This window comes from Tyto alba, unplaced genomic scaffold (genome assembly GCF_018691265.1).
Source record: "Tyto alba isolate M040663 unplaced genomic scaffold, T.alba_DEE_v4.0 Super-Scaffold_6, whole genome shotgun sequence".
NCBI lineage: Eukaryota > Metazoa > Chordata > Aves > Strigiformes > Tytonidae > Tyto > Tyto alba.
Genome location: NW_024881327.1, coordinates 28486023 through 28513407, shown reverse-complemented (window position 1 = coordinate 28513407; position 27385 = coordinate 28486023). Strand labels below are relative to the sequence as shown.

The window sequence follows — 27385 nt, the reverse complement described above, 5'->3', positions numbered from 1 at the left end:
ACCACTAAACCATGTCCTGAAGTGCCACATCTGCATGTCTTTTAAATACCTCCTGGGATGGTGACTCCACCACTTCCCTGGGCGGCCTGTTCCAGTGCTTGATAAACCCTTTTGATGAAGAAATTTTTCATAATACCCAATCTAAACCTCCCCTGAGGCCATTTGCTCTCATCTTGTTACTTGGGACAAGAGACCGACACCCACCTCACTACAACCTCCTTTCAGGTAGCTGTAGAGAGCGATAAGGTCTCCGCTGAGCCTCCTCTTCTAGACTAAACAACCCCAGTTCCCTCAGCTGCTCCTCATAAGACTTGTGCTCTAGATACTTCACCAGCTCCATTGTTCTTTGGACGCTCTCCAGCACCTCAGTGTCTGTTGTAGTGAGGGGCCCAAAACTGGACACAGGATTTGCGGTCCAGCCTCACCAGTGCCGAGTACAGGGGGGTGATCTGGTCCCTAGTCCTGCTGGCCAAGCTATTTCTGATCCAAGCCAGGATGCTCTTGGCCACCTGGGCACACTGCTGGCTCACATTCAGCCAGCTGTTGACCAACACCCCCAGGTTCTTTTCTGCTGGGTAGCTTTCCAGCCACTCTTCCCCAAAGCCTGTAGTGTCGCAGGGAGTTGTTGTGTTTTGGGCATCAGTGGCCAGAAAGGTGCAGATTAAGCTACCTGTGCTCTGCCATGCTCCATGCAGGCAGGTTGTGATGTGGCTTGTGGACAGTACTAATGCTGCTTTTTGAAATACCGGATTGCTGTGGTTTTCAAATTTGAAATTACAGATTTGAGCAATTTAGAAGACTGTCAGTGTAAGCTTAGGTTGTCTTGTATTTTTATGTATATACTTGCCTTAGTGATATATTAGGTTGTATAATCTCTGTGTCACCTCTCAGCTGATGCTTTAACCAGAGAACGTGTAAGACTCATACGTGTGGATAGGAAGGACTTAGATAATTTGGGGTATATCTAACATTCCTGTAGCCCATCAGAATTTAAATGTACCAATTCATAAACGTTGGAATTCCTTCCATTTAAAATATTTTTTTTCTGGTGAATCTTTGAGTGAGTTTTTACAGAAGTAAATTTAAAGGTTCTTGCTATGATAATCCATATGTCCCATGTGCTTTAGTGTTGTGTTTTGTTTTTTTTTTTTTTAAATTTCTATTAATGATGATACACAGAGGAGATTACATGAGTAGCAGCTCAATATTTTAAAAGTGTAGTTAGTTTTAAATGAAATCCAAATGTTGTGTATTATACAGTTTTTGTGGTCTTAATGATTGGAGTCACAAGGTTAGTTACAGCTCAGCTTAAGTTAATTGGCTTTTGTAGAAGTATATTGTATTTGATATTTGATTTTATAAACAGTATAGGTAGCACTTACGCTTTCAAATTACTTTGTAAAATGAAGATTTTTACCAGCTTTTGGACAAAGGTGTTTTGCCTAATGAAACAAACAAAAAATAGTCCAGTCAGAGGGGAGCCTTTTATAAAAAGAATCGTGATAAAGATATTTTCCTAAAGACACCCAATATTTACTCATAAGTACATAAAGGTTCCTTGACTTGTATATTTGGAAGCTACAGTGCTGGGTCATAGGGAAAAGGTGATTGCCTGTATATTTAGCAGTCTGTTGTTTTTCAGATTGACTTGAAGAATGCAGACCCTGAAAGAGTTGAAAAACAAATTGAGAAGCTGTTTGATATCCCTATAGATGAATGTGTAAGGGTAAGATCTCTTAAAGTTTTATAACCTTGGTCAGTTGTATAACTAGATCTACTTTGTAGCTAATGAAAGACATGTACACATAGTAAATCAACAGGGTGCTGCTATCTGTCTGCTTTTCTTTGACATGCATGAATTTCTTTAAAGTTTGTCTCCTGGAAAAACAGAGTTAAAAATGCTAGTATGTCTTGATAAATGGCATCATATAGATTTTGAATTATTTCTCTTTGTGGGTCCATAAGTTGTTTTAATTTTTACTATAAGAAAAGTGTTACAGAATAATTTATGATCAAAGAAGCATTTCATAGTAATAGCATTCTAAAGTGTGCTTCAGGGTGCTTTTATGGGTAGTATTATCTGTGGCCACCAAAACTGTCTTAGGTAAATGTGACACTATTTAATAGATTCTGAATTAGTGTAAGACACACGTCTTATGAAATTGTTGTTGGACTTGTTTTAGATTTCTGCTAAACAAGGAACAAATGTTGAAAAAGTTCTTCAGAAGGTCATTGAGAAGATTCCACCGTAAGTCTGTATTTATTTATGAAACATTGTAAGGTTAATGCGGAAACTGTAAGTTGCATTTATAGAGTATTGGCAGTAGTTTTGAACTTAAAGTTCACCTGATTTAAAGTCAATACTTTTTAAAGAGATGTGGGAGAAATCTAATGTCTGAGCTGGTTAAGTCAGTTTCAAATTGCAAATCAGAAAAAAAGACACTTCAGATTTGAGATGCCTTTTAAAAAATTAATGTGTGAATATCAACAGAGAAGATATCTTTATACTTCAGAAGTGGGAGGAGAAACTTAATTCAGTCTGAAATGAAAGATGAGAGGTGAGCCACTAAAGGCGATACTTTTATGACTGTTTATATAGCTTTCATGAAACTCAGTGTTTGAGAATATGTGCAGCTGTTCATTTTGAACATTACATTGTTAAAATGATAAAGGTAATTGAAATCTGCTGTGTTTAGAGTTTAATATCCTGAACTCAACATTTAAAATATACTTTCATCTAAGAACTTGACAACACAGTTGCTAAATTACAGTTCAGTTTCAGTCAGCATATTGCTTTTCATTCTTTTTTCCTACTATTAGCTAAGAAACGTAGTCCTCATATTAGTTAATAATTTTAGTTAAAATAAACCACAAAGAAAATCCGAGATCAGGTGTCCATGAAAGATGGCAAAACTGAAATATCATTGGACTTTTTTGTTAAATTCTGGTGTTGGAATATAACTGTGGAATTTTTGTTGTCCCTCATAGTACAACATTTTAAACATTGGTTTCGCCTGTTGTGAAATGGGTATGTTGAATATGCGTTTGTTTTTGTTCTAGTTGTACTACTATTGTACGTGAGGGAAATAAAATACAAATATTTTCTACATAATACATCATAAAACACTGAAATGATGTCTGGTATGTGTTTACGGAAAATGACTCGGTATTTTTATCCATGTTAATTGAATATGGCCAACTTGGTGAGGCGGGTTTTAAACTGAAGTACTTGGAGGGTCAGGTACAAAGTGACGATGCTCATGTTATTGCAACCAACTGGAGAATAAGCCAGGCCAACCACAGCAGCAACAGATGTTCCTTAGCTGCCTCTCATGATGTGAGCCAGAAGACCAGCTACCTCAAGTGTATGTATGTACACCAGTGTACGCAGCCTGGGGAGCAAACAGGAGGAACAGGAGCTCCATGCACAGTCAGAAGACAAGGAAAGAGAGGAGGAGGAGTTGCACTGTATGTTAAGGAGAAACTTGAGTGCATAGAAGTCAACTACAGTGATTGTAGGAGCTCTATGGAATGCCTCTGAGTCAAGATCAGAGGGGTCATCTCCAAGGGCGATCTTACAGTAGGCATCTACCACCAACCTCCAAACCAAGATGGTAAGGCCAACAAAGCAATATTTGGTTCACTTAAGCAAGCTTCAGGTCAACAGAACTTGGTTCTTATGGGTGACTTCAACTACCCAGACGTTTGCTGGAAGAACCATACAGCAGCTCACATGTCATCCATCAAGTTCCTGGAATGCGCAGAGGACTGCTTCCTCATACAAATGTTAGATATGCCAACCAGGAATGAGGCACTGCTGGATTATCTGCTCACAAACCAAAAAAACCCTGCTTTGTAATACCTTGTTCAGCAATAGCCTTGGCTCCAGTGATCATAATATTATGGAGCTTGGGGTCCTGCCGAGCATGGTGAAGGTTAGTACTAAGAAAAAGGTTTTCGATTTCAGAAGATCAAACCTCAGCTCGCTCAGAGATCAGCTGGGAGGGATTCTGTGGGAAGCTTCCATGGAGGATAAAGGAGATAGTGAGTGCTGGGAGTTGCTTTCAAGAAGGCTTTCCTGGAAGCACAAAACAAGATCATCCCCTTTAAAGGTAAGGGAAGTAGGCGGAGCAAGAGATGCCCTTGGCTTAACTGTAAGCTTCTGAGTCTGCTCAAAACAAAAGGAGAAGTGTACCAGAGATGGAAAAGCAGAGAAATACCCAATGAGAACTACAAGGGCATTGCCAGGATGTACAGAGATGCAGTTAGAAAAGCAAAAGCTCAGCTCAAATTGAAATTGGGCAGAGATGTCAGAAACTGCAAAAAAGGGTTCTATTGTAAGCAACAAGCAGAAACAGAAGGAAAATATTGTCCTGGTGTTAAAAAGGAGAGATGAATTAGTCACCAACAGTGCTGAAAGAGCAGAGGTTTTCAAGACTTTCTTCACTTCTGATTTTACCAGCACTTTTAGCCTTGGGCAAAAAAATCCAGGTTGATGCAAACAGAAACCCACGGTCAGTGGAGGAAGAGTTGGTATGTGAACTGTTACAGGAAGTTGACCCCTACAAATCGATGCGCCCTGACATTATCCACCCAAGGGTGTTAAGGGAACTGGCTGACCTTGTTGTGAGGCCACTCTCCATAATCTTTGAGATGTCATAGAGATCAGGGGATGTCCCAGAAGACTGGAAGAAGGCTAATGTCAACCCCATCTACAGGAAGATCTTAATGGAAGATCCAAGAAACTATAGGCCCATCAGTCTTACTTCAGTCCCTGGGAAAGTTATGGATTGAATCCTCCTGGGGGCTGTCACAAGTCAAATGAAGCACGTGATTGGGAAAAGCCAGCATGGAGTCACCAAGGGCAAATCGTGCTTGACAAACCATCACCTTCTATGAGTAATGTGCTTGGTTGATGTGGAGCAAGTGGTGGACATTGTCTACCTGGATTTCTCTAAGGCTTTTGATATGGTTCCCCACAGCCTCACCCTATAGAAACTGGTGCTTTACGGTGTAGACAAGTGGTCTGTGTGGTGGGTGGGGAACTGGCTGACAGGCTGCACTCAGAGGGTGCTGGTAAATAGCTCCTTTTCAAACCAGCAACTGGTCACAGATAGGGTTCCCCAGGGACTGATATTGGGCCCAGTGCAGTTTAATGTCTTCATAAGTGATCTGGATGATGGGAAGTGGTGGATTCCCCAATATTGGACACATTTAAGATTCAGCTGGACAGGTTGGTGGGCCATCTTGTCTAGACCGTGCTTTTGCCAGGAAAGGTTAGACCAGATGATCCTCGAGATCCCTTCCAACCTGATATTCTATGATTTATGAAAGTTGTTGGTGCTTGCTTATTCAATATTGAATGAAAAACACACTGAGTAATATATTGTTTTAAATTTTTTGTGACAGACCCCAGTGTAGTACTGCTGATCCAATGAAAGCCTTAGTATTTGACTCCACCTTTGACCACTACCGAGGTGTCATAGCTAACATTGCACTCTTTGGTGGGGAAATTCAGAAGGGGCATAAAATTGTGTCTGCTCATACAAAGAAAAGATACGAAGTTAATGAAGTTGGAATTCTGACTCCGAATGAACAGCCAACGCATAACCTGTAAGTAAAAATGTCTTACAGTAAAGAGATCATAAATTGGTGTAAGATACAAACTCGGCATTTCTGTTTGATATTTGCTGGAGACATCCTTGAGTTTTTGTTCTTTTGCGGTGAGGTTTTTTATGATTATTATTTGTAATTTAATTCTCAATGTCAGTCTTTTTCATTTTGGCCATGCTGAGGCAGAAGCTTTTGCGGACTGCTTTTTGGGCACTGCAATGGGGAGGAAGATGTTCTATCATCTATAGTACGTGGAACATCTGGACAGCTAGTTATTTTAAGACTAGCCTTTGATATTCTTATTCAGCTGTCCTATTTATTTCTAGGAACTACCTTGTTTGTGAGTGGAAGGGAATGGGGCTTCATCTTAGTTATTGCTGCAGCATATTTTGAGGGTGGAAAACTTAAAATCCATGAATGCAACAGCTTCCAGAAACTGGCTCCTCATGGCAGCAGTGGGAAGAAAATCAGGTACTTAGAATTAGAAGAGAAGCTTTATCGATTTGCATCCAAATATGTGTTAATGACTTTCTTAGGAGATTCTCAGTGAGTCTGTGTGTGGTGGGTTGAACCCAGCCAGCAACTAGAGTGCCCAGCTAGCCACTTGGTCACTCCCTCAACCCCAGTGGGATGAGGGAGAGAATTGGGGAAAAAAAAAAAGTGAGGAAAGACTTGTGGGTCACGATAAAGACAGTTCAGTAACTGAAGAAAAAAGAAAAGAAATAAAAACAAGTGATGCAAAAGTAATCAGTTACTTGCCATCTCCCACAAGCAGATCAATGCCCTGCTAGTCTACAGTAATGGCCGCATTGGAAAGACAACACTCCTTGTTTTTCATTTCCAAGCATTACATTATATGGTATGGAATATCCCTTTTTTACTGTAATAGAAATAGAGCTACTTGAGACAACAGTTTGTCCCTTGAGACAAAATTCACAAATCACAGGACAAACAACTTAAATCTGGCTTATGGGCTTTTGGGGGGGGGTGATTTATTTGAATTTCTGAGCTAAGTGAAGTAGGAAAAATAGTAGAAATTATGATAATGCCAAGAAGCATGTCCATATAATGCCAATTTTATTTAGATATGCTGGACAGGTGGGCTACCTGATTGCTGGAATGAAAGAAGTAACAGAAGCCCAAATAGGAGACACACTGTTTTTGTATAAACAGCCAGTGGAGCCCTTGCCTGGCTTTAAGTCAGCGAAGCCAATGGTTTTTGCAGGTGAGGAGTAAATTGGTATAAAGTGGAATTACTTTTTCCCAGTAACAAGAGTAAGAGAGTGATTAGAGCTTTTGAAAGAATATACATGTATATTAAGAGTTGTGAAGATGAGAGTTTTAGCAAAGTTAAGCTAGAGGCATGTCATTTATATAGCTTTGTATAATTTTCCCTGTGACTTAACAGATAGGATTAATATTAGTTGCAAACTGTTTTTTATATGAATACGAAGACAAACGTATTTTTAGCCGTGATTATTGTTTCCGATGCCAGTAAACCCTTGATAGCTGGAAAAGAAGGGTTGAGGCTTTAAAAAAGTAAGTCAATTTCTGGCAATTCTTCATCTAGATCATCAGGTTTCCTTAATTACTGTGTTTTTTTTTTTCTTTTAAAAACTAGCAGCTGTTTCTTTTTCCTTAAACATGGTAAACTGCCAAAGCTAATACTCAGAACGATTCTTTAAAATATTTGACTTTTTAAGCTTCTGTAGTTCTGTTGAGCTGTTTTCACCATTTTCAGTAACTACTACAAATACTATGGAAGATAGTTTTACAAAGAAATAAATTCTGGAAATCTCTTTCTAGATGTGTTGTGAGGGAATGTGTAGAACTCACTTGAACTGTCTTATGGAGATTAGGTGGTCTGTCAGTGAATGTAGGAAAGTGTCATCCTGTAAATAATGGGTTTTGTATGCACACGTGTTGCTTCTTGGTGTAGAGCAATCAACATTTTCTCAATGTGATGATGTGAAAAGTGATACTGTAGAATCTATTTCAGGTAGTAATTATACAGACAGCTGCTTTTATTAATTTCAGAAAACACAGAAACATTTGCAACTTTGTTAGATGTGGCACTTTTTCGCTGTTCACTCTTTACCTTTGAAGGAACATCTCAGTGAAATTTGTCTGATTATTCAGTTATGATTAAGCTATATGTTTACACTGCAGTCCTGCAAAACAGTGGTTATACTCAATTGTGCATCTTCCACAACTGTGAAGGATGAGTACAGTATCCCTGCCATTATGGTTTGAATGTTTATTCCTGTTTTTATGAGGTAATCTAAAACTTTATTACATTTTAACTAATTTTGGGGGGGAGAAAAAAAAAAATTCTTATATTTTTTTTTCACATTTTAAAGTTGGAACAGAAAGTAAGCTATTTCTGATTTTATTACTGTGTTCACTGTAAGAGGCATGTTTGAAAGCTAAGTACTCACTAGATAAAGCTCTCTATCACACCAATTCCATCTAATATGTTTTGACAGGGATGTATCCTGTAGATCAAACAGAATATAATAATCTCAGAAGTGCTTTGGAAAGGCTGACATTGAATGACTCCAGTGTAACTGTTCATCGTGACAGTAGCCTTGCCTTAGGAGCTGGATGGAGGTGAGGCTTTTATACTGCTTTCACTTTTGGAATGGTTCGTAAATTGAGAATGCAAGTTTAAGTCAACTGAAGTATGAATTCAAATGAATTCAAGATTAGGAGGTTTAATTCAAATTAATGATAGGTAAAGCTCAAAAGCATTTGACTCTCTTATGTTCGGTATTTGCACAGAGTATGCAATTTGTTGTTGATGGTTTTTGTTGTCAAAGACTCACACTATTCAACTGTAGGATGATTTGGAGATTGTTTGCTGTGCTTGATACTGCCAGGCTAGCCATGTGAATGTGTGGGAAGGGGGGAAAAAAACCCCAAAACCGCTGTGAAATTCCAGGGGATATACAAATACTTTCACCTACAGTATATATTTTTCCCAGGTTGGGTTTCCTTGGTCTTTTACATATGGAAGTTTTTAATCAACGTTTGGAGCAAGAATATAACATGTCTGTTATTTTGACTGCACCTACCGTTCCATATAAAGCTATTCTTTCCTCGGCAAAGTTGATAAAGGTATGTTGCATTTATTACAGCTTTATGTAAATATCAGCTTAAAAGCCTCCTATAATAAACATCTACATGTCTCTTTTTTTTTTTTTTTGATGTAGACTGGTACTTTATGGTAAATGTTAGGGACACCAATATTTAATTTAAAACTTTTTTTAATGTTTTTTTTAAAGAATGTTAACTTTCCTTCCCCTATCCACTGCGAGCACTCTCTTTTTACAACTTATACCTGTCCTTGAACATGGCAATAAAGGACCTATTTCTTGCTGTATTGTTTTAAGTGCATACTGACTGGACTGAGTTTAAAGCAGGTGAAATAATCTTCCAGGTGTTATCAGTCAGAAAACATGAATGTTTTTAGGAATAGCTTGTAATGCTACTGTAGACTGGCAGGGACTGGTAAAGACAACTGAGTTTCTCATCACAGTGCAATAGGCATGTGCAAACTTCACTGAATTGGGTGCAGAAGAAAAAAATTGGGTGTTTGAGTTTGAGAGAGGTGGACTTACGAGCATCTGCTGAAAGGAGGCTGCAAATATGATGGCTTATTATTATCCAACAGGTACCTCTAAACACTACAGGAATATCTGTAAATTCCAAACAGCTTATATAAGAAACATTGCTGTACTTGCAAGGTGTAAGGCATAGACCCTTTTTCTCTACAGTTGTTTTGGTTTCTTCCTTAGGCAGTGTAGCAGCTATGAATGAAGTAGATGACACATTTTGTGCATAAGTGATTCAAGATTGCTGATGTGGGACACTGTTTTCAAACAGTGCTGAAAGTTGGGTGATTGTTCAAGAACACTGCCTTGTCAGTGGAAGTGATAGAATCACTTGCTTTGGTGTGTGTGGGAGGTTGATTGTACGTGATAAGAAGCATGACCTTCCTTTTATTTTTACTTCAGAAGGATAACTCTGGCCCTGTTGGGTTGTTGGACTACAAGAAATGCTTGAAAGCATTTGCACAGGAATCGAAAACTTTATTCCTAAGCCCACTTCAGCCTGCAAGGGAGCCTGAACCCAAAGTTCTATTTAGAAAAGAATGTCCTCATCACCAAGCTGCAGAATACTTGGCGTAGGTCTTTTGTTGAAGCTGTGCCTTATACCTTATAGGATCAGGATGGAGTAACAAGGAAGATGCTTGCTCTACAAGCAAGAGAGAGATGAAGATGGACAGAAAGGCTTTTTTATTTCTATGGATAACCCTAGGTTGTAGTCTTAGTTCTAAGCACATCTTCTATTTAAAATTCACTGGATAAAGTGCTTAAAAAACCCATTTTCCTAGTGAAAGTAATTCCTATAATATTTCTATATAATAATATTTAAAGATATGCTGATCAAGGACTTGTGGATGTGATCAGCATGTAAAGTATTGGTATAAAATTGGTTTACATAATTCACAAGTGTTTCCAAGCAATTGAAATATTTTTTAGCATTTTTTCAGTGCTGTTTTTGTCTCCTTTGCTATTCAGTCTTCTTATTTGCAAAATTACAGTATCTGTTTTATTTGTTTTCAGGAGTATGGTAAAGCAGAGATTACTATTATCAACCCTGCTCAGTTTCCTGATAAGTTTTCAGTATCTGAATATTTAGAGCCAACTGTTCTTGGTACTATTGTAACACCTCATGAGTATATTGGGAAAATAACTGCTCTGTGTCAGGTTGGTATATAGTTTGTTGTGTCATGTGCATTTTTAAGCTCTTCGTATCATACTGAAAGTGAAGATACTAGAAAGATACAGGATATTAGTACTTAAATAGTATCTTTCACAGTAATTATTAAAATACTTATTTCTTTCAAGAGTATTTAAACTTTTAACGTGTAAAATTACTTCAGAACTACAAAATCCTTATAGTGGAAGCTAATGATGAAGCTCAATGACAATAAAGTACCTAGTCAAGCATCCTGCACTAGACAAATTCATAGATACTTCTATTTTCCTGAAAGAATGGAATCTCCAGCAGGGGAATGAGATCTGTTGTTTTTAAGAAGTACGTTAATGGAAATACAACTTCTGTCAACACTTTACTGAGTCTTCATGTATGTTTTCAGTACTTCACTGGAGTACATTTATGATAGTGATGGTCAATCACATTTCCCCAAGTGTATTTGGAATACTTTTAACTAAAAATGTTTTAACTGCCATGCATATTGTCTTTATATAATTTCTTACAATATTTTCCTTAGCTTTTAACACTTCAAAATACATAATACAAAAGAGTACAGTACTTGTATGTTGGTATAGTGAAGTATAAGATCTATTAAAAAGAATTCCTAAAATAACTTCAATAACACCCTCCTGGTAGGAAATGAGTCTGCAAGTCTTACTGTGTAACACTCCAAGTTATGTAAAAATCTAATTTCAGTGAGATTTTATGGACAAATAATTATACATTTAAAAGGCAGCAGTAAGCAGAAGCTGGTAAGGATTTCAGAAATTCAGCTTTTAGAGAGGATAGACTTGAGTCATTTGTCGAAAGTTACTTTGGGGCTTGAAGCACAGGAGTTCTCTTCTGTAACTGGATAGCTGTTCATTTAAATTTGCTTTGTATTTACTTGTAGAAAACTTCTGTCAAGGGGAACTGAAACAATTTTTATTTGTCTAGGATCGTAGGGCAGTCCAGAAGGATATGTTGTACATTGATGAACACAGGGTTTTGCTAAAATACCTCTTTCCACTGAATGAAATTGTGGTGGATTTTTATGATAATCTCAAGTCTCTGTCTTCTGGTTATGCAAGGTAATTACCTCCTTTGTATCCCCTTCCCCCTACCCTGTACCCTGAGGAGGGGAACAGGAAAAGATCTGAGGGGAAGATACAGAAGGGCACAAGTGAAGAATTTTCATTCATGATGGTGATGCAAATTGAGTCTTACTCCACCTTTAATGAATTAGACTTACTGTGAAAATTGATGGCAATACATCTGAAAAACACTAAAAGTGCATTGTTATTTAATAACCATTTTCTTTGGTGATGCGTGTATTTTTCAAGTGTGACATAAAAAGTGGCATTCGCTCGTCTAGGTGGTTTCTCCTTGTCTGAAGTGACAATGGGCATTTTCTATTGAAGGAATCACTGAAAATTTACTTCTTACTGTATTGTTTCTTGATGGAAAAGGGAGAATAACCAGATACTGATTCTTTAAAGCTAGTAAAAACAATCAACAAACTATATTTAAAGCAAACAACGCTTTACTTACATGCTTTATTATTGGAATAAAGTAAATCATCAGTATTTTGGGACAAAATGTTCTGCTGTGGGTGGATTCTATAAATTCAGAGGCTAGAACAATGCTCAGCTGTTTGTGAAGAGCCTTTCTGAGTTTAATGGAAGGGAAAATGTTGCATGGTGGATGGGCTTATGCCACAGGAGACTCAGTAGCTCTTACAAACCTAGATGTATAGATGATAGCAGGATGTATTATATTTTTCACAGGAACTGGTATACATTATTAATTTTATAAGCATAAAAATGAATTTTACTGAAGGACTGAATTCGGTTTGTGTATTCTTAAAAATGCCTTATAAAGGTATGGTAAGGTGTCTTCTGCCTCGGTTTGTATAAATTTGATGTAGAAGCATAAGCAAAAGTGGGGAGACAAGAACAGGTAGAAAAAATGGGGATGGAGATTTTGAATCTTCTCTCAGGATCTAACTCTCCAACTAGATAAAGACCATTCTGTTAATCAAGAAGCTATCTCATTAGCAGAATTATGGTGGGCTTCCTTTGATTCAGGTGTGATTGTTAACAATGTTGCATTGTCTTTTTTTATTTATTTTTATTTCCTAATTGACTCCCTAATGTTACTTGTGTATTTAATGCTCTCAATAGTCATACTTCTGTTATATGAATCTATTCACACAATTATGGTTTACTAAAGCCAATTAAGATAGAAGTACTTTCACATATTCTCAAAGGAATTTTTTCTTCATTCAGATATTTTAGATCTGACCAGATTAGTGGAGTGGGCATTCTCCACATTTTTAATTACATACTAGATACATATATAGGTAGATAGATATAAAATACATATATCTCTCCATTTTAAGAATTTTTGCAAACTGACAGACAGCAAGGCCCATACGTACCAAAGGAGAAATATGGTTTGGAAATGAAGAGGAAAACTTGGTTGTCAGAGGGAATGATAATAGGGGTCATATAAGAAGTCTGTCAAATGAGAGGATGAAAAGAAAACTACCCAGTGTTAGTGTTTGATTTGTGTGACATCAAGGGTGTTGACTGTTCAAAAGCTGTGTTGAAAGGTTCTGTTGCCTGGAGCTTTAAGGAACTTCCAGCTGATAGAAAGGAAGTGCTTGAATAAACTCTTGGAGAGATTGCATTAGGAATGTAGATTTTTTTTGATTGATTTACCTTGCACAGCAGCTGGAAGACAGGATGATGTCGTCTTCTGCCTTGGAGATGAGATTTATCTGCAGTAAATTTCTAGTCCAGTCTTGCATAAGGGAGACGTACTGAGAGACTATTAAAAATTGTTCCTATTTTAATAAAATGTTTTGAGTGTTTTATTAAGCAATGTGTCTAAAACTTAAAATTTATGGAACAAAGAATGCAGAATACATTTTTTACAAAATCATCACTAATTTTTAAACTCCTTTTGTTTAGTTTTGATTATGAAGATGCAGGATACCAGGCAGCAGACCTTTCCAAAATGGATATTCTTCTAAATGGAAATCCAGTTGAAGAACTGGCAACAATCATACACAAGTAGGTTGACTGGATTCTCTATTCCAAAGACATAAGACTTCCTATTAATATACAGTGGAAATATACATATGTTTCACTGATACATGAGAAATATGTATGAAAAGAGCATTGAGGATTTTACCACATTTGGAGATTATCTGAAAAGAAGAGGCATTTAGCTGCTAGATGCATTTTTGTGGTAACGTAGGGCAGGGAGGAGAAGGAAATGAAAAATGCTCATTTTTTAAAGAGCTGGAAAAATTTAAAAACAGACCAGTCTAGGAGATGTCAGATGAATTGTTTATGGCACTTAATATTTACTACTGAAAAAGGAATTGATTTTATGCTCCCAGTAATTCCTGTTCTGTAGAAGTTTATTGTTATCTTGTCTCCAGCCAGAGTACCGGGAGAAAGTAAATATTTACTGGATGTAATTACATTACCTCAGAAATGTTTTGCTAAAATGATTCAGCTTCCATAAGTTCCTCAGGACTCGGCACCATGCAGCCACTTGCTCACTCCTCCTCCCTCCCAGTGGAACCGTGAGGAGAATTGGAACAAAAAAGTAAAACTTGTGGGTTGAGATAAGAATGGTTTAATAACTGAAATAAAATATATTAACAATAATTTAATAATAATTGTAATGAAAAGGAATATAGTAAAAAGAAGAGAGAAATAAAACCCAAGAAAAGACAAGTGACACACCATCTGCTGACCAATGCCCCAGCAGCGATCTGCCCCCCAGTTTGCATACTGAGCATGATGTTCTGTGGTATAGAATAACACTTTGCCTGATTTGGGTCAGCTGTCCTGGCCATGGTGCCTCCCAGCTTTTTGTGTACTCCAAGTCTACTGGCTGGTGGGGCGCTGTGAGTAGCTGAAAAGCTCTTGACCTAGCGCTAAGCACTGCTCAGCGATAATTAAAACATCCCTGTATTATCAACGCTGTTGGCACACTAAATCCAAAACACAGCAGTGTGCCAGCTACTAGGAATAAAACTATACCCCAACCGAAACCAAGACTATTTTCAGCTGTATGTTGCTAAAAAATATTCAATAAATATGGGTGTTTTTAGAGAGAAGAGATCCATTTGTTTCCAATGTCTCATGAAAGTATCTGTTTAGCAGCTTCTTTAGTCCTTTTGTCATTTTCTCTTTCCAAATCTGAAGCATATGCAGATGCTGAATATAGTTGGATAATTTTTATTAGCAGATATCAAGAGTACATTATTTTTGGTTTTGTTATATAAAACCATGTATTTTAAAGATACTTCTGTAATATGTAGATCTTCTGACCTTTCGGGCCTACAATCAGTGAAAATCCTCCTTGACCACCTAGTTTTAAAATTGCATTTGAAGCTGTGACAGTATTCAAAATGGCTTCAGTGTGATCAGAGTGTTTGTTATAAATATTTTAAATTTATTTGAAGACTTTCCGTTAATAAAATCTTAACACCTGTTTGTATGAAACAGGTGACATACAGAGACCACTCATTAGATGTAAAAATATGGTCTGATCAGCTTATCTTCTGAGTTAAAAAGATGAAAACCTCTACTAAAATCCTCTTATCAAAGAGTTTGGTGTATGCATGTATTTTAGGGGCTGTATTACTCTTTCTGAAAACACTGGTGACTTTCTTTTTCAGTGATAAGGCATATGCTACTGGTAAATTCCTGTGTCAACGTTTGAAAGATTCTATACCTAGACAGTTGTTTGAAATAGCCATCCAGGCTGCTATTGGCAAGAAAATCATTGCAAGAGAAACGTAAGTGAAGCCCTTCTGTTTCTCTTCTTTTTATTTTAAGATACTTAAAATACAGACTTTCAATGTTTTTCCTAGTTTTATACATTACAGTACCTTGATTTTACTGTATTTTTTCTTGTATATGCTACTGGACCTCTTAGAAAAAAATAATACATTTGAGCTGTGACAATACCAAAGAACTCTGTATAAATTTAATTGAAAAAAAAAAAATAGCTTCTGGTCAGCATTGCACTTAGTGAGTAAAGTATAACTTGCAACACCCACGTGTCCATTTCCTCTTTGGCAGTGGAAAAAGTTTCTTACTACTGAAAAAATTTAGCTAGTTGTGGAATGGTTTAATCTGTGGGACAGTCAGGAAAAAAAACAACTGTGCTGTTCCAAAGGAAGTACATTGCAAACTGAGCAGTCATTTCTTAGCAGCACTCACTTCCTTTTGAGCAAACTGATTCCTTGATGTTGTGTTTCTTGTCACATTTTTGCTGTTGTTGTTTAAATAGCATTTAAATTGTAGTAAAATAATTAAAAGTAGGGATCCAAACAGAGGTGCTTTCAGAATTTGTATGTACATATCTATATATGTTCATATATAATACTGTGAATCATAGCAGAAATCCTAGATAAAAAGGTAAGATTGTAATTTTGATGTACGTATTACATACCCGAAGGGATATTTCTAGTATTGAGAAATGTGAATTAAGTCTTCTGTTTAGAACTTCATCTTCTGTACACAAAATATGAAAATGTCGTGATTCCAGTGCCTCTTACAAAACTAGTAGAAAACCAAGGCTTAGCATTTTGACAGCTTGGTATTTAGCTTCATGTACAGATGTTCTAATGTGTTAATGTATACATGTCATTTTATTTTGCAGGCTGAAAGCTTACAGAAAAAATGTTGTGGCAAAATGTGTAGGTATTTTTTTTTTATTTTTTTATGATGTATGTAACCCTAAGAGTCCTGCTAACATGATAGGCCTGCCTTCTTCCTAAAAACCCAGCAATGACACATTCTGCCTGTGCTCCTAAGTGTCAGTGGAATATTAACAGATACTTTTAAGCTTTTATTTTGAAATTCAACTCATGTAACATGTAACCTCTGGTTATAGTTTGCAGTAAGAGTGAATCAGAAAAGAGTGATGGCTTTTTTCAAAATTACAGAGTGAATATCAGTGTGTGCGTGTTCACACCTGTCTCCATTTTCTAACAGCTGTACACATACAGTAAATGTATGTGTGTGTAAACACACACATGTGTAACCTCACATGTGTTTTTCAGGCTACTTAAGAAACAATAAGTGTGCTTCTTCAGACTTTTACTTGGGTTTCCAGTGATAAGGCCTTATGCAATAGTTGACTATCAACAAGACTTGACAAAGCTGTAAGAAAAATATGATGCCTCTTACTTACCTTGTATTTAGCTCTCTGAAGCAAACATGTTGGAAAAAATGAAACAAATGTCCTTTTCTCACAGCTATTATAGAATTCTTCTGCTAGGCCCGTATGTAGGATGGTGTTTGTTCAACATTGTGTAACGGTTCAGTTACCTTACCTAGACATAAGAACCTAGTAAAGTGCTAGTAAAGATGCCACGGTGTACCTGAGCTGGCATCTTGCTGCTGTTCCGGTGGGATTTCTGACTGTTTTTAAGCCCTTGAGATTAGTGGTGCTGAAATGTAGTGTAGTTACATTTAAGCTTACTAAAATATTTTTCCTTTCCATAGTATGGTGGAGATATAACAAGAAGAATGAAGCTTTTAAAGAGACAGGCAGAAGGGAAGAAATTGATGAGAAAAATCGGCAATGTGGAAGTACCAAGAGATGCCTTTATACGTGTTTTAAAGAGACAAACTGACAAATAAACATCAGTGACATGGAGCCGATCATTCTCTCAACTTTTTGTAGGCAGTAGCATAATGAGCTAATGTATAATTTATCACTGTGCGATGGAACATATTTGACTTTAAATGGTGTACATATATATGCAGGAACATAAACTGAAAGGACTATGTACTTAAAATGTACAGATACTTATACATTATTATGAAGTTAAAGTTATTTAACTTGACTTGACTGAATCTAAAGGTTTTCATTCTATTGGTTTTCATTGTATTTCATTGTTTTCATACTTTTAACAATTAAAGTTTAATTATGTTTTATTTTTGCATTGCAAGTCTTTGTACAAGAGAACAGGAACAATGTGTCAAAATGTTTATAAACATAATTAAAATGTAGGTGTAAACTGTTTTTTAAACAAAAGTTTGAACTGCTGCCACAAAAATACCAAGCTACTTCCTGTTTTACTTTTTAAAGTTGCTGTTGACAGGAAATCACGAGGCTGGGAAATCACATCAGCAAAAACTAATGACTTTTTTTAATGTCCCATGCTATTTATTTTAAACTTGTTAAAGTTTAAAATAGCTATGCTGATCTCTAAAGAAAGGGTAAGTTTTAATATATTAAAATACAAGATATGTAACTGTTCCACCAGTAAGACCAATTCAGGCCTAATTCCTTTGGCACGAAGGTTTGGTTAGAACGTATCTTGGTGTAGTTGAAGTTTTACTTACATTGTTCACATATTAATGTTTGTCAATGAGTTCTTTCCTGAAAGCTGCAGTTAAGTATGCTTAGTACAAACTATTGCTTCTGGAAGTGTAAACAAAGCAATCAAACACAAGTTAGTGACTGTGCTCTATATACTGCATTTACAAGTGCATGCCCACCTCCACAAGCTTTTAAGCTTTTTTTATTTTTTAAATCTTCAGGGACTAATTTGGGTCTTCACAGATCTTCATTTCTTGTTACTAAACATATTTTAGAGAACAAATCACTAGTAATACTAAGTAATCACCAGGAAAGACTGCTCTTAAATTTAGGCTTTTAACTTTGTGGAGTGATGAATAAAAACTAGCTTATTTCAACCCAAGTGCAAGGATGAATTGGGAAAATCCTTGGAGCAATGGAATTGAACTGGACACTACTGATCCTGAAAAAAGGAACAATGCTGTAGATAAAGGTTCTCTATCATTAACATAATTATTATTCCTGCCCTAAAAAAGTCTAGCAAGAATCATCTTAAAGGATAGCATTTACAAAAGTACAGATACAGTAATATGTGCTAAGAGCAAAGAAAAATATGGAGTTGTAAGGAAGAGGGAACTTTTTATAAGTAGGAGGACATTAAAAGCTATGGCTTTCCACTCATGCTTGAACCTAAATTCTATTGTTTCCTCAACAGAATTCCCACTTTTGCCACAAGATGGATCAAGATCATTAAGATAAAAACATGCTTGTCTTCCTTTAATAGTAACCTATTTTTCATCTCACACTTACATACTACAAGTGTTTATAAAATAAAGTCTTTACTTATCTATAAAAACTAAGAATGGAAAGCCTAGCACTGTACTTTGTGGGTCATATTCTACATGTAACAACATTCTCTTAAAGTACAGTCTTTTAAACTTCTCCCCCAATGTTGCATTATGCTTTAAAAATACAAGCGTAGAAGTTGAGTCTTAAACCTGAAAGCCTGTTCTGAATCTGTGCTTGTTCAATCTGCTGTCAAGAACTGAAACACTAGGCCTGGTTTCCTACACCACTGTGGACACGCTCTTCCACCCTTCGGTCATTTCAAAGAATCATAGAACAGTCAAGGTTTGAAGGGACCTGGAAAGATAATCTGGCCCAACCCCTTGTGGGAAAGGTGAGCCTAAATGAGATTACCTAGCACCCTGTCCAATCGCATCTTGAAAAACCTCTAGCACTGAGGACTCTACCCCAGCCCTGGGGAGGTAAGGTGGTTTGTAAGAAAGGCTGCCTGCCTCTGACCCAGGTGAAAAGTTAAAACTGTTGAAGTTATGCTTTGTTGCGCTTATCTCCCAGTGAGTGGGTTTCCCCCCCTTCACTCCCCACCCAGTGCAAAAAAAAAGTAAATCAATAAACTGTTAACTGGAAGAAGGCACAAAATTCCTAACCTCTCCCTGAAACCCCAAAGTATTTGTTCATGTCAGAATTTATATTGAAAACAAAACAATTTTGAAGTTACATATTTTCATCTGAGTTTTACTTATATTCAAAGTAGGAAATAACATTCCTTGTAACAGCTCAATGTTTATGACGATACAATGAGAGGTAACTATTGCAGTGATTAACAGTTGACTTTAAATGACCACGGATGAAACTTGCAGACATTCCTGTAAATTAACCTATTTTCAGGCATTTATTAGTAACATCAATGGTACAATTAAACAGGTACCTTGAGAAAGGAACATTTAGATTTTTCCTTATGTATAAAGCTCAATTACCAAAAATATAAAAGTCCTAAAGTAATTTGAAATACATGAGAGGAAAAAGTGCTATGGCAGAAGTCTAATATTTTTATCTGTGGAATAAGTTAACTTTTAAGAATTTGGTGCATTTGTAGGCACTGGTTTTGTATTTTTATTTGCCTGAATTGTACAGCAGGACTTGAGATGCCCAAAAACTGTTTGAGATAAATTTAAGGCAACCAAGTGCAAAAGCTCAGTGTACATTAGATATATGTAAACAGAACATTTTATAGTAGAAATTGTACAACTATTACAAGTCCATAGTATCGACAAAGGCCAAAACCATTCTGCCTAGAGACACAAATTCAAAATGTAGTTATACTAATCAAGCCAAAAACTACAAATTCATGGAAATAAAATATTTTAACAGAAGGCAGATGCATTACATTGCTGTGCTAGAATAAGCGCTCTGCTTTTTCCCCCCTACATAACATGCAGTATCCCTCAAGTTTGTTCTGTTCAATTTAGTTATGTACCAGCCAACAACAGAGCTCCAAATGTTAAAGCAAAATGCACAACACAGCAAACACATGGAATGTGAATGTACAGATATTGGACCTTTTATAAAATACAGTACCTAGGATTCCCCATTTTAAACAGTTTTCAACATATTGCATAGCAGTGAACTCATCTGCTACCTAAAACTGTTGCTGTTGACCCACATGGAGTTCCTCTTCAATTCTTCTTTCAATTTTCTTTCATACTGTACAGTGGGTCCACAAGCTTATTGTGCACATGCATTAAACCTTGGGGGGAAAGCAACAATGCCAGCTTTACATTAGTCATACTTTTTCAACATGTCTTTCTATCCACATTTTTATTGGGAGTTTGCTTCAAAAGTATACATTTTAAGTAGTTCACTGGAGAGAGTAACTGGCTAAAGTAGTTTAATATCAGAAGATAGAGACAGCACATATATTCCTGTATCACTTGAATACTACTAAGAACTTCAGTATAAAGTGAGCAGGGATGAGACAGTTCTCTGATAATAGATCCATCAAAAAGTAGATCTGGAATGCTTCCAAACGAATTGAATGCACGAGATCCACCCATCTCCTTTGTGTTAAAAACTGCGTAACAGCAACATAACATTCCCTTGTACCACAATTTGTCATAAAAGTCAAATGTACACATACTGATACTTTTACAACTTGAATTGCAATGTTCTAGCATTGTGGTATTACTGTTTTTGTAATTAATAGTGTACTTGAGATCCTAGACAGGAAAAACAAAGTATCCAGACTGTTAATGCAGATTCAGAACTTAAGTAGTTGAACCGTTTTCTATTCTAGCATATGACCAAAAAGAACCCAGCAAGTCATCCATAGCTGTGGTTGGAGTATTTTTTTTTTTCCTATTCATATATGTTTAATTTTGGAAAGTGCTGAAGAGCAGAGCAATAAAAAAGATGCTTTTTTGTAACAACTCAGTAAAAACATTACCTACAGCTAGGTAGGTATGACATTCAGTCACTGGTGTGTTTTTAACCTTATTTCACCTTAAAGACTAGTAACAGTAACTTATCAGCGTTCAAAATCTGCAAAGTAAAAGTCCATTTTAGCACCAAACTAAAGATTAACTTCTAAAATCGCAAATTTAAGTAATATACAACTTTAAAAGTAGAGAAATTTTTTTAAAAAACCATGAAAGAAGTCTGACAATAGCACACATTTTAATGATTATATATGGCAAAGAATATTAAAATGCCTTTGCTACATGATGCATCTGGTGGCAAACTTAGTGTCACTGCAGCAGCATGAAATTTGAATAACTATACAATCTGAGGTCATTACTGTAGGTGACCACAGCAAAAGTCATTCTACGCAGCATCTATTTCTAACTGGTGATTAATCTAAAATACAGATGTTTATTTCCTTCTCCACTTAGTGACACCTTTAATCATACTAAACAGCCAACGCACCTGTAACTGACTTGAAAACCCAGCACATTTTGCCTCTAGAGGTAATGACTTAGTTTCAGATATTTGTGAAAAAAACCCAACCAACCAAACAAACCTTAAGCAACTATGAAGAAAATAGTTTCTTCAATTTCATGAAGGCTAACTACTGGGTTGATGTACATGGGAAAGATTAAGTCTAACATTTTTCAGGAGTTTAACAGTAAGTGAAAAAAAATATACATTTGATACTCTTTCAGTATAAAGGGCTTTTGTAACATCTGCGTACGCCACTCAAGCTAGACCCAAGTTTTGAACTTTAAAGCATTTTACTTCCTACCAGTGTTTTCCTCTTCTAAAAAAGGGGAAATGAAAAGGTGATAATTACCCACTTCCTTGAGGCATGAAAAATGCTTACAAAGTATTGCCTCTGCCATATTTAATGAAGGATATTTAAATCCTGTTATTGAAATTGTTTCAGAAAAAAACAGTTAGAAACAAAAGGGATTTTTAAAGGTACACACCAGAGTCCTTACTTGGTAGGTGCAAAACCAATTATTTCAAAGGAAAGGCTCACTGTACAGTCAAATATGCTTTGAATAAATAGATTTCTGCATGCAGTTTTAAGAGCATGTACAAGTATGGAAAAAAACTACCATGAATTGACTTATCTGCAGACTAAGCAGTAAATTCAAAATTCATTTTCTGCTTCAATCTGCAAGAAAGTTACCTTCCCCAATAAGAACATTTAAGTACACTTGGTTATTTTAGCTTCTCATAGATTTTCAGAAAGTTGGAAAAAAGTGAAGGGGAGTAAGAGTTATTCTAGTTACCAGTTAGTGTGGTACCTGGTTATCAAAAAAAATTGATGTTTCATACAGGACCTTGAGATTTTTTGAAAGGTGAAAAATCTCAGTAAATAGCTACCATAATTAGCAGCATTAAGAACCACCTAGCTTCCTAAGAAGCCTAACCTTGAAGATCAAGATTCAGAAATAATTCCAAATTTGACCCACATTGATTTCTCTTCCCTCTTAAAAGGGGAAAATCTCACTGATTTGAGAGTAGGTAAAATTAAGCAAGTTTAAAGTAAACAATCTTTAAGAATTCTATTGCTCTGTATTATTGGGTAATTAGTGTGACACAATAGCACACATGCATATACTGTAGCCCTTGATGTTTTTAAAGCAATGTTCAGTGTCACTAATACCTAGTAATTCTACACTGGGTTTATACCTTCCCCAAGCAAAGCTTTTGTATATACGAAATACAGGATAATGTTTAAAGTTTACCCAAGCAGTTAAAGAAGTTTGTCTTTGAAAACAACAGTAAGTACTATCTAGCAGTGTGATACAGGTAAAGACTAACGCACCCTAACCCCTCAATACATAGCACAGAACAGCAAACTGAAAAAATCCAAAATTAACAAATTGGTCACAAATGGAGTCAGGATAAAGATCATATTATTGCCAGAACTGCAATCTAATACATACATGGATACTAGCAATATAATGCTCTAATAACTTCATAAATTACAACCTTGATCTCAGATGCCTCAGCTACTATAGGTATCCATGCTAGTGACAAAGATGATTGATTTACACAATTGCATTTCCTGTGCTAGTATAGTTAAGAGAAAACTACTACTCAGCTTCTACAGTCTCAGCGAAACAGAATTTGTATCTAGGAAGTCTCAACTGCTATCAAAAATGCCAACTTAAAGTTTGCCTCACTATACTTACTACATATATGAAAAGCAGAGAAAAATGGTGCAATGTATTCAAAGTCAGTATAAATTGTTATACTAATTGCACTGTACGAAAAATGTCCTCAGGTGGCTTCAAAATCTGTATCACACATTTCAGGCTTACTAGACAGCACATAGCAAAAGCAGCATGAAAAGATATCAGGTTTAAGAAATGTATCAAGTTTTCCTTAAGTGAAACTTTCCAGTATATTTAAGATGAGCATTCTGGAACACCAGACTGCTGCTGTTTTACATACAGTTGAAGACTACTCAACTATCTTTTCAAACTGAAAGCAAAGGAAATATTTTTCCAAAGTAGATCTGTCAGTGATGTAAGGAACACGAGTTATGCCCCTTAGCACTTCTCCATTCACAAAAATTAAGTTAACATTTAGTATTCTGAATATATAACATAATACATTAGCTACTGTAAACTGCTGGCTCAGACTTAAATCAATATAATTTAAAATTTGGGGTTTTTACGTACATGTAACCTCTGATTTAGTGCTCACCTTTAAAGTACTTCACAGTTTTAACTCTTAGTTCTAAAGTAGCATCTTCATCACACACAAAGATAGTACGAGGGTGTTGCTGGAAAGCAGAAACTGTCCACATATGATTGACCCCTTCTTCAATTGCTTTGTACAATGCAAAAGCCTTATGTGCACCTGTTATAAGAATCATCACCTGCAAAACAAAGGTCTCTTTACTTTAAATTCCAGTATCAATACCAAGTAGTATTGAAAATAGACACATGCAATTAGAACTAAATGAGTTCTTACTTCTCTAGCATCCATCACTGTACCCACACCAACTGTTAGTGCCATAGTTGGTACTTTAGATAAGTCTCCATCAAAGTATTTAGCATTTGCCAAAATGGTGTCCATTGCTAAAGTCTTTAATCTTGTTCTTGAAGACAAACTTGATCCGGGTTCATTGAATGCAATGTGGCCATCTGGACCAATGCCTTTTCAAAGTTAAAAAAAAGTAAATCATTCCAGACCTGAGAGTCAACAAATATCCTCCAACATTGTAAACGAATAAAAAGTTATAGGACTCATTCTTTCCTTTTGGTTACCCATTTTCAATAAAAATCATTCAAAACTTACTTGAAACTACATGATTGCAAACTTGGGACACCAACCATTCTGTTTTGGTATTCATACTGAATCTTTCTTAGTCACAGACCTTTCTTACACCATAACTGAAAAAACTGTGTTTAGCAAAGCTGTGAAAATAGTGACTAAAGAGTCAGTGTTTTTGTTTGAATCATAACTAACCACAGAGCATTTCCTCATACCTCCAACAAACAGGTCAATCCCCCCTGCTTCTTCAATTTTCTTTTCAAATGCATCACATTCCGCCTGTAAATCTGGAGCATTCCCATCAAGAATATGAGCATTATTTGGATCTATGTCAATATGTTTGAAGAAGTTATTCCACATATAGGAATGATAGCTCTCTGGATGATCTCTGGGAAGCCCTGAAATAATTAAGAGTGAAATTAACATGTTACAAGATTTAACCAAACAGCCTTAAGTCTAGTCTATGTGGAACCAATATAGAGCACATCCAAGCCTGATAAAGCAGTATTTGAAATCAGATTGAGAAGAAAGATTTCCTGTAGGCATGCACAAGGTAATCTGTTCATGTTCCCTCTGTATACACCTTATCACAAAGAATGTAAAGTCTTAAAAAAAAAAGGGTCACAATATTAAGTGCCAACATACTTTCTACAGAGGTATTGTCAAGCACTGAATTTAGCCCAGGATCCACCTGTTTATTATTTGCATTTTTGTGGATAAGGAATAGAGAAAAATGCTTAAAATGACCCTATGGTCAAAAAATCTAACACACAAACATACTAGGCTGACCCTGTGCTTTGACAAAGTATTTAACAGTTTTAATAACGAAAAAAAGAAAAACAGTATAGAGTGTTCTCAAATAATTAGCACATCTTACCTACATATTCATCCATGTTGAAAGTCTTTACATATTTGAAAGAGAGATCTCCATTCTTATGATATTCTATCAGCTTTTTGTAGCATCCCAAAGGTGTACTACCTGTTAAATAAAATTTTTCTACTGTTCTATGTATCCGTACAATAGTTTTAATTTAAATCTCTTCATAGTCAAATTTGGCTACAATGCTTTTCAAGATAAAAGAAATTTGGTATTTCTCATTTCATATTTCTCAGCTTCTCAAGCTTTATCACAACTTTTTACACAAATCAAATCCATATTTAAGAAGAAATATGTTGGAGTATTACCAAAAATATGTGTTCTTTTAAACACAGTATCTGTTAGCAATGATACAAACACAGTTTTAGGTTTAGTAATTTACATAGACTTTGAATAAAACTTGCCTGTTGGTAGACCAAGCGTGAAATATCTTCCTTGACTTGGCTTGAATTGGATAATACGATTACAGATGTATTTGGCTGCCCATTCACTAGCCTGATCATAATCTTCAAGAATTACTAGCCTCATTATGGCAGTGAGGAACTTGTATGGTATGATAAAATAAACTTACACCTGGGGAAAATGTGAAAGTTTTAAAAATAAGCACCATATGAATATTTGCAACACTCTGATTACAGAAGAGAAAAAAAGGACCTTTTGAACGGATAACATAATGCTAAACAAAGGATATGTTACTTGCATAAGTATATTGCACTCTTGCAGTCCTAGATCAAACTGGACCATTGGACAATCAAAAGAAAAGCTACAGAATTCAAGTGATAGATTACAGTCACGATATTTATTAAAATTCAAATACTAATTTAAAGTAACTTGTAGGACAAAGTTAAAACAAAATGAGAACAAGCCATTTTGAATTTCAATCTTTTAATGAGTTGTTAACTGTTAGAAAAGAGGAAATACTCTGCTTGAAATAAAAGTAAACAAATAAGTAAACAAACACTGAGATTAACTCCTGTTTCTTATGATCAGCTGAATGCCTAAAATTTCAAAAACAAGGCCCCAAATAATTCCATACTTTTATATTCAAAATACGTAATTGGAAGTAAACAATTAAAACTCCGTCCACTGTCATTCTAGCTGCATAACAATGTTTCAGTAAGCTTATTAGTTAAAAAAAAAAGGTAAAAGTATGAGAGGTATTTGAAATCTTTACAATTCCCAGAAAATAGCACCTATGAGGTCACGTTTTTTCTTTTCAGCATAATTTTAAACAGAAGTCACTCAGTCATTCTTTATCAGCTTTAATTTCAAGAATACATCAACTATTAAGATGTGTATCTAGAAAATAAGCTTGGCTGTTAAAAGTACACGACCATTTCCTACATTTAAGTGAAACTCATTTGTCCATGAACTTCTGCTTAACAGAGCCAGCTAATTATTAGAAACACTGAGGCCCTTTAGCCAGGTTGCAATGCGTTCCTCTTCTCCTGGAAGGTCCGAGAGTGTGTGGCACAAGCCAGAAAGCACCATCGCCGTCAGAAGCCCCAGGCCAACTGTGTGCCAGGCCACCACTAGCACAGCCTGCTTTTAGCTGACCCAAACGGAGAGGCCAGTTTTAGAAAAAAAAAAAAAAAAAAAAAAAAAAAACAAAAAAAAACCAAACCCACAACCGAATTAATCTACAGCAATGCACAACTGGGCAACATCTGTTCGTCCCACTAAACCAGGAAGGAAGCAAACACCACTTTGTGCTGACTGGGCTGCTCCCTTCCCCCCTGGAGAGCAGAGCCGTGGCAAGTCAAGCTCACCTTTGCAGTGGAAACGCTGTTCCACAGGCACCGAAAAAACACTCACGCTTCCTCGAGGAGGAAAGAAAAAAACAGGGCACGGAGAGAGAGATCCCGCGGCTCTGGGGCGGCCTCATAAAGCTTTAACGATTTTACCCGGGGAACGTGGTGCTGCCCTCCGGGAGGAGCGACCCGCGAGCGGCACCAGGACGATGGCGGGTTTCCGAGGGGCTGGCGAAGCTACGCTGGTAGAGGAAAAAACCGTCGGCCGGGCCGGGCCGGGCCGGGCCGGGCCGGGCCGGGCCGCCCAGCGCAACGCAGCCCCCACCCCGCGGCCTGCCCCCACCCGCAGGGCCCTACTCACCCCCGGGAGGCCCCGCAGCGGTCACAGCCGGCACCGGGAGCGAGGGACGGAGGGAGGCGGGAGGCCAGGCACCGGGCACCGCCGCCCGCCCCAGCCGCGCCTGCCCCTCCACCAACACCAAAACCACGCCCGCAACCCGGAAACGGC

General features: G+C 36.7%; 2 protein-coding genes across 7 annotated transcripts in view; one reads left to right on the top strand and one right to left on the bottom strand.

Moving 5' to 3' along the window:
* Nucleotides 1–21508, top strand: part of GUF1 (GTP binding elongation factor GUF1) — a 27520-nt gene extending 6012 nt beyond the window's left edge. For 4 of the 5 annotated variants that reach the window (XM_032999239.2, XM_032999241.2, XM_042807711.1 and 1 more), the window contains 12 exons: nt 1643–1726; nt 2184–2248; nt 5410–5613; nt 6699–6838; nt 8100–8223; nt 8598–8730; nt 10242–10385; nt 11332–11465; nt 13350–13451; nt 15077–15196; nt 16066–16102; nt 16914–21508. In XM_032999239.2, the coding sequence (XP_032855130.2) occupies nt 1643–1726; nt 2184–2248; nt 5410–5613; nt 6699–6838; nt 8100–8223; nt 8598–8730; nt 10242–10385; nt 11332–11465; nt 13350–13451; nt 15077–15196; nt 16066–16102; nt 16914–17051 (1425 nt within the window). In that variant the 3' untranslated portion in view covers nt 17052–21508. Of the gene's footprint in view, nt 1–1642; nt 1727–2183; nt 2249–5409; nt 5614–6005; nt 6085–6698; nt 6839–8099; nt 8224–8597; nt 8731–10241; nt 10386–11331; nt 11466–13349; nt 13452–15076; nt 15197–16065; nt 16103–16913 lie in introns of those variants that run through there. The other variant, XM_032999242.2, reaches the window with a different exon arrangement.
* Nucleotides 19226–27385, bottom strand: GNPDA2 (glucosamine-6-phosphate deaminase 2). 2 transcript variants are annotated; one of them, XM_042807713.1, is made up of 7 exons: nt 27239–27385; nt 25531–25699; nt 25127–25228; nt 24465–24647; nt 23947–24131; nt 23677–23851; nt 19226–20266 (listed from the first exon to the last, which is right to left on the bottom strand). In XM_042807713.1, exons 2-7 carry the CDS (start codon nt 25652–25654, stop codon nt 20208–20210), a joined length of 828 nt encoding a protein of 275 aa, XP_042663647.1. In that variant the 5' UTR covers nt 25655–25699; nt 27239–27385; the 3' UTR covers nt 19226–20207. The 2 variants fall into 2 exon arrangements, with proteins under 2 accessions (XP_042663647.1, XP_042663648.1); XM_042807714.1 differs by lacking the exon at nt 25127–25228.

Bases quoted from the DNA above. Each gene is read 5' to 3' on its own strand.
- GNPDA2 (XM_042807713.1), bottom strand. From the start codon at position 25,654: ATGAGGCTAGTAATTCTTGAAGATTATGATCAGGCTAGTGAATGGGCA. The intron at 24,648-25,126 runs GTAAGATGTGCT...TAATTATTTCAG, and splicing joins CAACATGGATGAATATGTAG to GGCTTCCCAGAGATCATCCA. The intron at 24,132-24,464 runs GTATGAGGAAAT...AACTTTGAAAAG, and splicing joins GATTGACCTGTTTGTTGGAG to GCATTGGTCCAGATGGCCAC.